The sequence below is a fragment of the Chiloscyllium plagiosum genome, chromosome 35 (assembly GCF_004010195.1).
Source record: "Chiloscyllium plagiosum isolate BGI_BamShark_2017 chromosome 35, ASM401019v2, whole genome shotgun sequence".
In the NCBI taxonomy this organism is placed as follows: domain Eukaryota; kingdom Metazoa; phylum Chordata; class Chondrichthyes; order Orectolobiformes; family Hemiscylliidae; genus Chiloscyllium; species Chiloscyllium plagiosum.
In genome coordinates this window covers 16872543-16884338 of record NC_057744.1, presented here as the reverse complement: position 1 = coordinate 16884338, position 11796 = coordinate 16872543, and the positions used below count along the sequence as shown (strand labels likewise).

The following is an 11796-nucleotide window of genomic DNA, read 5'->3' as shown; positions in this document are numbered from 1 at the left end:
AGACGTCCAGTGGTGGTGAAAAGAACTCCATAAGTGAAACCCAGAGGGAAAACCCAACACAAACTGCTAAGGAGACAGACTGGCTGGACTTGTTTTACATCCAGGCTGACCCAGGTTGGAAATGGGTTCCATTCTTGGGTCCACTTGCAAGTCAACTCATATGCAAGTTGGACCACAATTCAGGACAATATAAGAGAGCAGTTCATAACTACATTTACATGTGGAATCTTTAAAATTAAGATAAACAAAGTCCTATATGGGATTGCATTCGTAAGAAGGAGCATTTGCAAGTCAGAAATTTGTAAAGCAGGGACCCACTGTCCTTCAACATGGAGCTCCATTGCAATTCCAAGTTTTCAATTTGCAGTACATTTCTTCCCCCCCAGGGAAAATTCTTCCTCTCCCTTGCCTTCCAACTCTGGGGGAAAACCTTCTGACACTTGCTGCGATTGGGGAAGAGGGTGGTGGTTATATAGTGCACCTCCAGGAGTAAATCTCGGGATCCAGGGCTTCAGGAATGTCCAAGGGGAGGGCGGAGGAAGACAGATCGAGGATACTTAAAGGTGGGAGGGGGTGGTGGTGGGGGTGCGGGACTACTTTCGGAGTGTGGCAGCTCGGCGGGAGGATACGGCGTGGATTAAAGGAGGGCGGTGTGATTAGGTGGAGGCAGAAGCGACTCGCGAGCAGCGTGTGCGGGGATTGCCGTCTCGGATCCCAGCAGCAGCAGCAGCAACAGAGAGAGAGAGAGAGACACACACAGAGAGGGAGCAGCGGATTGAAAAGCACCAGCCACTTACCTCCAACAGCCAAATTCCAAGCACCAACAATGTTACAAACCAGGATTTTCCTAATCGGGCTACTCTTTATTAGCACCACAGGTACGATTTACCAGCCTTTCCTCCCCCGGCTACTCACTGTAAAAGAAAGTAGATTGCAAGTATTGCAAAGGTTACAGTTGTTACCAAACGTAGTAATTCCTTCGCAGAAACAACAGTGCAATGTTTCATTATAATCTCCTGCAAATGCAGATTTTTTTTTGTTCAGTCAGTTCTGTGCTTGATTTGTTTTATAAAAGCTGCAAGAAATTTTGGATTATAGGTAGCAGTTCTGCTGCATTGATATCAAGGCAGTGATTTCTTTGTTCTGGTGGTATTCAGTAAGGTGAAATATTTGTGTGTAATGATTTTCCTCGCTCGTGTGAAAAAAAAATCTGCCCTCATCCTCCTAAATAAATGACAGATTTCTTGAGTAACCAGTGGTCTGTTGCAGCAAAATCTGTGAAATGTGTTTTATTTCCTTTCTCCGTTTCGTGGCTCCGTTTTTGATGTTAATTACAGATTTTAAACATTGAATTGCTATCTCGAATAAGAAAACACAGTGCAAATAAGGAGCTGGAATCTGTCTCCAGCAGGAGGTGCTGAATGAACAAGTCTGTGCCTTTTTTTTTAATTGGAACCTTTTGTATGTTTCATCTGATGTATCCATTTTTATGCCATTTAAAAATGAAACATGGGTTTAAAGAAATGGATGGGTTATTTTTCTGCAGTGGTTCTATTATTCCCAGTAAACGGGATAGACACTTCTGGCTCTGGTATAAACTACTGCCTATTTGTAAGGTCTGGGACAATAGGCTGCGTTGCTTTTTTCAGTGTGACATGTTCAAAGAGGGAGACGGGTGAAAAATAAAACAAGGGATGAAATTGAAGTGTAATGCAGTTCCTCTATTCAAACTGTGTTCCCGTTATACCTTTGGGCGGGAAACCGTTATCTTTTTATTCGCTGTTTCTCTTCTGGTACGATCCTTTTTTTTAAAAGAAAGATCGATCCAAATGATGCCTTTTTTAAAAAAAAGACTACGGTTTAACTGGTCTTGGAAAAGGGGCGATGTGCATTTTATTTTGGAAAGGTATCTGGTTTTGAACTGGGACATGGTGGGTCTCACTGGGTGACGCAAGTGCGAATTAAATAGGGTAAAACAAATCATTTTTTGGTGTCGTGGGATTTGTGGGGAGACGGTGTTGATTGCAAATTTCCACAGGGTTTCCAGCCAGCGTTTTGCTAATCCCCCTTTTTCGCTGTCGAGCGCAGCGTTGTCTTCCTTCAACACTCACTCTCTCCTCTGTTCCATCAGAGTGACACAATGTTACTGAGGATTTAAAGATTAATAAATCGGCGACTGGTCCCCTGATGACCGGAGGAGCGCTGCTATCCGCCTCTTTCAGAGAGAAAGCCGCTCTAAGGTTGGATTGAGTGCTGTCCAAATCTCTCTCTCTCTCTCCCTCTTACCCCCCCTTCCCCAGCGGCTTATAAACGCTAGAGCCAAACAAAATAAATAATTAGATTCGAAGGAAGCTCGTTTCTAAATCTCCTTTCTTGGATTGCGTCCAGAAAAATTCCCAAACACAATAAAAAAGAGCCGGGTGGCTGCAATCAGGAGTGAAATCGCATCTTTAATTGGAGGAAAACATTGTTCTATTGACAAGAGGATGCCAATTTCTTGCCACTTCCCCCTGGGTTGATACTGCAATTACCCCCAGTGTTTGAAAAGCTCCAACTAACAGTTTCTGCGTTGCATGTCGGAGTCCTTTGTTGTTTTACAGACTCGGGGCTTCGATGTTTGTAGACACGGGTCCCAGTGGAGTTTGAAAGGGGCGTTGATTTATCTGGGGGAAGAAACACTGAGACGTGTGAAGCGCTGACTTGTTCTCATTCTCCACCGAGCCCGGATTCTTACCGCTTTTTGGGCTGGGATGTCTTCAATCGGTTTAATTTTTACAGAATTGTAAAAAAGCGCATGACAATTCCATGCAGATTGCATTAAATAATCAACTCCTCATCAAAAGAAAGGGGACGGGAGGCATTTTCCTTGTTTAAAGTGTCTCACTTATGCGGGGTGAAATTTATAAATCTTCGCCCCCTCGTCAACATTAGACTTTAAACCAAAAAAAATCAGACGTGTTCCAGTTCAGGCCGGTATCTCTATCCTCTCAGTATTTCCCTGGGTCCAGGTACTCCCTCTGTCTCTCTCTCTCTCTCTATCGCTGTCTCTCTGTCTCTCTCTATCTCTCCTTCTGTCTCTCTCTGTGTGTGTCTCTCTCTCTCTCTCTATCTGTCTGTCTGTCTCTCTCTATCTCTCTTTCTGTCTCTCTCTCTCTGTGTCTCTCTCTATCTCTGTCTGTCTGTCTCTCTCTGTGTGTGTGTCTCTCTCTATCTCTGTCTTCGGTCTGTCTCTCTCTCTATCTGTCTGTCTCTTGCCCCACCACAATAAAGGGAAGCAGAGTCAATACAAATGGAACAGCTCGCTCCCCAGGCCGCAAACTCTTTGCCTTTTGGATGAAATGTCTTCTAATGAAGTGAATATAGGGGTTTTGCATTTGCTGTCCACCCTCAGTCTCAGAGAGAAGTTTTTGTGTGTGTGTGTATATATATTTAAAAGGGGGGAATCAGGGACCGTGGAAGAGGAAGACGAGTCGCTTTCAGCTCTGGGGAATAAAGCAGCTCTGATGCAGTGTTTCCACCAGACTCTCCAGACAGTGTTGGAGAGACCCGGTGGGGGAAAACCCAGACTCTGCGACTCCATCTGCTCTCAGTGACAGTGGGACCCTCCCTGACGGGGAATGAGAGATTTCTTGGGGGAGTGGACGGTGGTGGGTTCAGAGATGAACGGCTCCTGTCTGCACTCTCCCTGTCTCTCACAGAGATGACACGCGAAAGAGACAGGGAAAGGGTTATCTTTTGGAGAGGGGGAGTGGGGGTTATAAAGGCATGAAAGGTTTATCTTTTTTGTCGAGACAGCTTTAGAAGCGAGAGGTGCTTTTTCTTTAAAAAATGCAAGTGGCTCGTTCGAGGACGAAAATAAACGTTTGCAACCCGAGATGCATTTTTGAAATGGGAGTAGGGACTGAAGATGAAACGGCCGTGCAGATAAATATAGTGGCGATATTGCAGTGCGGGGTGTGGGGCTGTGGTTGAGGTGGAGCTCAGAGGGAAAGGCGTGTTCAGCGTTAGCTGTCCTCGCTGTAAAGCGAAATCCCAACACGGTGCTGGCTGGAGACTGTCTCTGTAAGTGCCCAATGTCAGCGTCAGGGCGTTACTGTGATATTCCCCAGTGGGTGGGCACATGGCCATGACTGTGATATACCCCAGTGGGTGGGCACATGGCCATGACTGTGTTATACCCCAGTGAGTGGGCACATAGCCATTATTGTGTTATACCCCAGTGGTTGGGCACATAGCCATTATTGTGTTATACCCCAGGGAATGGGCACATGGCCATGACTGTGATATACCCCAGTGGGTGGGCACATGGCCACTACTGTGTTACACCCCAGTGAGTGGGCACATGGCCATTATTGTGATATACCCCAGTGGGTGGGCACATGGCCTTGACTGTGCTATACCGCAGGGAATGGGCACTTGGCCATGATTGTGTTCTACCCCAGTGGGTGGGCACATGGCCATTATTGTGTTATACCCTAGTGGGTGGGCACATGGACATGACTGTGTTATATACCCTAGTGGGTGGGCACATGGACATGACTGTGTTATACCCCAATGGGTGGGCACATAGCCATTATTGTGTTATACCCCAGGGAATGGGCACATGGCCATGACTGTGATATACCCCAGTGGGTGGGCACATGGACATGACTATGTTATACCCCAGTGGGTGGGCACATGGCCATTACTGTGTTACACCCCAGTGAGTGGGCACATGGCCATTATTGTGTTATACCCCAATGGTTGGGCACATGGCCATTACTGTGTTACACCCCAGTGAGTGGGCACATGGCCATTATTATGTTATACCCTAGTGGGTGGGCACATGGCCATTACTGTGTTACACCCCAGTGAGTGGGCACATGGCCATTATTGTGTTATACCCTAGTGGGTGGGCACATGGACATGACTGTGTTATACCCCAGTGGGTGGGCACATGGCCACTACTGTGTTACACCCCAGTGAGTGGGCAACTGACCATTATTGTGATATACCCCAGTGGGTGGGCACATGGCCTTGACTGTGCTATACCCCAGGGAATGGGCACTTGGCCATGATTGTGTTCTACCCCAGGGAATGGGCACATGGCCATGACTGTGTTATACCCCAGTGGGTGGGCACATGGACATGACTGTGTTACATCCTGATGGATGGGCACATGGCCATTACTGTGTTATATCCCCGTTGGTGGGCACATGGCCATGACTGTGATATACCACAGGGAATGGGCACATGACCATGTCTGTGTTATACCCCAGGGAATGGGCACATGGCCATGACTGTGATATACCCCAGTGGGTGGGCACATGGCCAATACTGTGATATACCTCAGTGAATGGACACATTGCCATGACTGTGATATACCCCAGTGGGTGGGCACATGGCCATGACTGTGATATACCCCAGTGGGTGGGCACATGGCCATGACTGTGATATACCCCAATGGGTGGATACTGGCCATTACTGTGTCATATCCCAATGAATGGGCACATGTCCATCACTGTGATATACCCCAGGGAATGGGCACATTGCCATGACTGTATCATACCCCAATAAATGGACACATGTCCACCACTGTAATATATGCCAGTGGGTGGGCACATGGCCATTACTGTGATATACTCCAGTGGGTGGGCACATGGCCATGACTGTGATATACTCCAGTGGGTGGGCACATGGCCATTACTGTGATATACTCCAGTGGGTGGGCACATGGCCATGACTGTGTTATACCCCAATGAATGGGCACATGGCATGACTGTGATATACCCCAGTGGGTGGGCACATGGACATTACTGTGACGTCCCCCAGTGGGTGGGCACTTGGCCATTACTGTGATGTCCCCCAGTGGGTGGGCACATGGCCATGACTGTGATATCCCCCAGGGAATGGGCACATGGCCATGACTGTGTTATACCCCAGTGGATGGGCACATGGCCATGATGGTGATAAACCCCAATGAATGGGCACATGGCCATGACTGTGACCATTACTGTAATAAACCCCAATGAATGGGCTCATGGCCAGATTGTGATATACCCCAATGAATGGGCTCATGGTCATGATGGTGATAAACCCTAATGAATGGGCTCATGGCCATTATTGTGATATACCCCAATGAATGGGCACATTGCCATGACTGTGATATACTCCAGGGAATGGGCACTGGACCATGACTGTGTTATACCCCAGGGAATGGGCACATGGCCATGACTGTGATATACCACAGTGCGTGGGCACATGGCCATTACTGTGACATCCCCAGTGGGTGGGCACATGGCCATTACTGTGATATCCCCCAGGAAATGGGCACATGGCCATTGCTATGATATACACTAGTCGGTGGGCACATGGCCATGACTGTGTAATACTCCAGGGAATGGGCACATGGCCATGTCTGTGTTATACCCCAATGAATGGGCAGATGGCCATTACAGTGTTATACTCCAGGGAATGGGCACATGGCCATGACTGTGATATACCCCAGGGAATGGGCACATGGCCATGTCTGTGATATACCCCAATGAATGGGCACATGGCCAATACTGTGATATACCCCAGTGAATGGGTACCGTGCCATGACTGTGACAGACTCCAGTGAATGGGCACATGGCTATAACTGTGATGTACCCCAGTGGGTGGGCACAGTGGCATGCAAATGTGTAAAGGACAATGACTGCTAACATGGGATCTTCATTTGCCTCTGATATCACCACTGCACGCAGTGTTAAATCAGACACATAGGCTTTACGTCTGACAGGATGTTGTGGGCCATGCTTTATCTGCTGGATAGTTACACAGAAACAAAGAAGATAGGAGCAGGAGGAGGCCATTTGGCCCTTTGAGCTTGTTCCGTATTCATCGCGATCACGGCTGATCGTCCAACTCAACAGCCTAATCCTAGTTTCTGCCCATAACTTTTGATCCCATTTACCCCAGTTACCATATTTAGCTGCCTCTTGAATCCAATCGACGTTTTGGCATCGTCTACTTCCTGTGGTAATGAATTCCACAGGCTCACCCCTCTGAGTGAAGAAATGTTTCCTCATTGCCGTCCTAAATGTTCTACCCTGAGTCCTCAGACTGTGACCCCTGACTTTGGACACATCCTCCATCGAAAACATCCTCCCTACATCTACCCTGTCTAGTCCTGTTACAATTTTATAAGTCTGTACGAGATCCACATACTCCCCTCCAACTTGTCTGAACTCCAGCGAAAACAATCGTAACCCAGACAATCTCTCCTCATAACATCAGTCCCACCATCTCTGGAATCAACCTGGTTTACCTCCGCTGCACTCCCTCAACAGCAAGAGCATCGTTTCTTGGAAAAGGAGACCAAAACTGCACACAATATTCTAGGTGTGGCCTCACCAAGGCCCCTCTATAACTGCAACAACACCTCACTGCTCCTGTACTTGAAACGTCTCTCAATGAAGGCCAACATACCATTTGCCTTTTTTACTGCCTGCTGCCCCTGCATGCTTGCCTTCAGCCGTGCTTACCCTTTGCTTTGCTTTACTGTGATATATCCCAGTGGAAGCAAAGAAGGAGTACATCATGTAGTCTGTACAGTGTACTTGACCAGTCAATATGATAATGGCTGCTGTGATCTTGACCTCCATTTTTCTCTCTGGTCCCCTTAACCTTTGATTCTTGCATCATTCAAACATCTGTCTCTCTCCTAATCCTGGATATATTCAACCAGTCTGCATTCACAGCTCTCTGGAACAGAGGATTCTAAATATCACCAAATTCTCAGAAGAAATGCTGCCTTCGTGATGGGGTCAACCTCTTTACAGTGAAATTATACCCCTTAAGTTTACATAGCCTTGTGAGTGGAAACATCCCCTCAGCATCTGCCCAGTCACCTTTAAACAAGGTAATCTCCTATTCTTCTAAACTGTACTGAGTAGAAATTCAATCTGATCAATCTTCCTCTTACAACAATTCCTTCACAGCACCTGCCAACCTCGTGAACCTTCTGATACAAGTGCACCAATGAAAGTGCAGCGTATCCCAGTTTCAAAAAGATTTGCAGCAGGGAAGTTGTATTTTATGTTTAACATTGACCTACTGGTATTTGAAATATATTTTATTTTAAAAATCTGTTAATAAATCCATTGAGTGTAAAATGTAGTCTTAAAGCACAACAAAGAAAACGTCTCAAATGTGTCTGAGTTGGATTGGACATGTTTGTAGACACTAGAAGCTTAGAAGGATTCCATTTCAACGTAGAAAAAACAAAGTTAAATCCTAATTGATTAGAAAGGCATGATGTGTAACCTTTACAAAGAAAATATGCCATTTTTGTGAAATGAGCTGACTGTATGAAATGTGGGTTTTGCTGTGCACAAACCGCTAACAATGTGTAGGTTTTGCCTCCTGTTTTTTATTATTTTATATTCAGTTGATTGTACAACAGCTGTTAGTGTTTTGGGGAAATAAAATCTCTTCAGTTTGTATGGAACAGTGGAAATCCAAAGGTGAGTACCAGGGCTGAAACTAAATTAATAGCTTCTTGTGGTTACCAGGGAATTCTATTATTGGCTTCCGGCTTTTAACTATATCCTGTTGATTTTTAAGGGAAAGTAAGTACAAAAGAGAGTCACTAATGTACATTTCAATATGTTACACTGTGAATAGCCTTATTTTGAGTTACTTTCCATGTAATGAGGGTGTACCTGTTCCTGCATTGAAATGGGCAATGGACAGCCTGAAGTAAGAAACAGACGTATTGGAAGAAATACTAACCAGACTGGCTAGTTCGGCAGCTGATAACCAGGCACAGGGTTGCTCCTTGATTTAAACTCTCAAAATCAACAGACCTCAGCTGAAGGTGTAAACCTGGCATTTCACCCAATCACCTGGGACTTTTCCCTCCCTAACTGTCTTCCCCTCGGTCTGGTTCTTTTCTCTGACCACTGTAGGATGCCAGTCAAAACACATTCCATAGTGAACAATAGCAAGGCAATTTCTGGCCAAGTCACCATTAGAACTATGTCCTCTCAGCAGACACATCAATGATTTGGACAGGGGGAGCAAATGTAATCTTTAAAATTCACTCATGGAACATGAGCATCACTGGTCTAGGCAGCATTTGTTGACAGTCTCTTGTTGTACTGAGAAGGTGGTGATGAGTTGCCTCTTGAACTGCTGCAGTCCATATTCTCCAGGTGGACACACAATGCAGTTAGCAAGGGAATTTGCTCAGGGAATTGACCCAGGAACAATGCTATATTTCCAATTCAGTTTGGTGAGTGGCTTGGGGAGCAGGGAGTGATGATCCTATACATCTGATGCCCTTGTCCTTCTAGATGGTATTGGTCATGGGTTTGGAAGGTGTTTTCTAAGGATTGGTGAATTTCTATAGGGTAACATGTCATTGGTAGATACTGCTGCTACTCTGTGTTGGTGGCGGAGGGACTTGATGTTTGTGGCGGTGGTGTCCTTCAAGCGGGTTGCTTTGTCCTGGATAGTATCAAATGTCTAGAGTGTTGCTGGAACTGTACCTATCCAAGCAAGTGGGGAGTTTTCCTCCACACTCTTCACTTGAGTCCTGTAGTTGGTGGAACAGGTTTTGGGGAGTAGGGAGATGAATTAGTTGCTGCAGTATTCATAGTCTCTGACTTGTTCTTCTAGCCACAATATTTATATGGCTAAACCAGTTCTATTTCTGGTCACTGGTAACCCCCAGGATGTTGATTGTGGGGAATTCAGTGATGGTAATACCATTAAATTTGAGTGATAGTTAAATTTGTCTCTTATTGGAGATGGTCATTGTCTGGTATTTGTGTGGTGGCATTGTCACTTGCCACTATTTGACCCAAGCTTAGATGTTGTCCAGATGTTGTTGCGTGGACTGCTTCTAAAATTTGCAAGCAATTCAATGCTAAGCAGGAGTTTGGATTGTATGGAAGATGTCAAATGGTTTCAGGTGCATTTGAATAGGTACTGTCATTGGGTAAGAACATGCAGATGAAATATAATGTGAGGTTATCCACTTTGGTAGGAAGAACAGAGGTTTACAGCTTTTCTTAAATGTTGAAAGGTTGAAAAGTGTAGATGTGCAAAGGAGCTTGGATATCATTGTCAATAATTAACTGAAGGCGAATGAAGATGCAGCAAGCTATCAGTAAGGTAATGGAATGTTGGCCTTTATCGCAAGATTTTGAGAAAAGAAGCAGTGAATTCTTACTTCAGCTGTGTAAGAGCTTGGTTAGACCTTACCTGGAGTAGTGTATGTGGTTTTGGTTCCCTTTATCTCGGGAAAGATTCTTATTGGCGTTGGGGGATAGCAGTTTGCTTATGAAAAGAGATTGGGCAAATCAAGTCTGTATGTTGCCTTGAGTTTTGAAGAAAAAGAAGTAATTGCAAAGAAACCTGACAAATAATGAAAAGGACAGGCAGAGTAGATACAGACAAGTATACAGACCAGTCTGCCTTAGTTAGCGAGCCTCAACCAAGGCAGCATCATTTAAAATTCAGAGGAATGCTATTTAGGACAGATGGGGAGAAATATTTTTGCTCTGAAGGTAGTGGATGTTTGAAATACTCTATCACAAATGCTTTTGAAGCTCAGACTTTCACTATGTTTAAAGTAGATGTTGATCACCTTTTTTTTTATTATGGTGGCATCAGGATATTAAGGTGTTGGTGTGGTTTAAAAGCAATAAGTAATCAACCATGGTTATATTAAATGGCTGAGCAGGCTCAGTTGGTCTGAAAGGCCAACTCTTGCTCGTGTTGCTTTGTTAGCAGTGGGATGGAACAGTTACAAGTATCACACTTGCCAAATTTTATCCACTCCTTCCTCACCATAGACCTTCCCTTATAAAGTACTCTGGCTTCTGCATAGTTTGGCTTACTTCAAAATGTGGGAAATTCCACTGTATAAAAACATTGACATATTTCTATCTGACCATTTTATTGGATTGGTTGATACAGGCGGTCACTGTTCGGCCATGGATGGCGAGATGGCTGGTTTTCAGTGCAGAGTGATGCCAACAGCATAGATTCAATTCTCACATCCTTGGAGGTTTCTCTTTCTCAACCTCACCCATTGACTGAGGTGTGGTGACCCTCTGGTTAAACCAGCACCAGTCTTTTGTCTCTCTAATGAGAGAACAGCCCTGTGGTTTTCTGGAACAACGGCAACTTTATGCTGTTAGGTTTTATTAATGACTAGAAATCCTTATCATATTAGAGAGCACCAACATGCAATTTTTCATGTACATATACATCACATGAGTAAAGCATAAGGGTCAAAATTTGGGTTGAACAATGAGGCAAAATGAGTTCTTTGTTGGGTTGTGTTACCCCTGTATTTGGTATTAAATTCTTGTCTCTCCAGTGGAGCTGAATATCAAATGGGGCTTCTCATGACTGGCCAAAGCAATGCCTTTGGCTTTAAAAGCTACTAGGAGAAAGTGAGGACTGCAGATGCTGGAGATCAGAGTTGAGAGTGTGGTGCTGGAAAAGCACAGCCGGTCAGGCAGCATCTGAGGAGCAGGAGAGTCGACATTTCGAGCATAAGCTCTTCACCAGGAATGAGGGGGTGGACCAAGGGGATATATAAGAGGGGGGTGGGGTTGGGGTGAAGGTAGCTGGGAATGCGATAGGTAGATGAAGTTGGGAAGAAGGTGATAGGCCGGAGAGAAGGGTGGAGTGGATATGGGAAGGAAGGAAGATGGACAGGTAGAACAGTTCAAGAGGGCAGTGCTGAGTTGGGTCTGGGATAAGGTGGAGGGAGGAAGTGTGGAAACTGCTGAAATGCACATTGAACCCGTGTGGTTG

At 45.3% G+C, this 11796-nt stretch overlaps 1 protein-coding gene across 22 annotated transcripts in view; it reads left to right on the top strand.

The window, feature by feature from the left end:
* The first annotated feature begins 599 nt into the window (after nucleotides 1-599).
* LOC122540675 (neural cell adhesion molecule 1-like) overlaps nucleotides 600-11796 on the top strand; it is a 508029-nt gene continuing 496832 nt past the window's right edge. For all 22 annotated transcript variants that reach the window (XM_043676739.1, XM_043676737.1, XM_043676738.1 and 19 more), the window contains exon 1: nucleotides 600-878. In XM_043676739.1, coding sequence (XP_043532674.1) covers nucleotides 827-878 — 52 coding nt within the window. In that variant the 5' untranslated portion in view covers nucleotides 600-826. The remainder of the gene's footprint in view (nucleotides 879-11796) is intronic.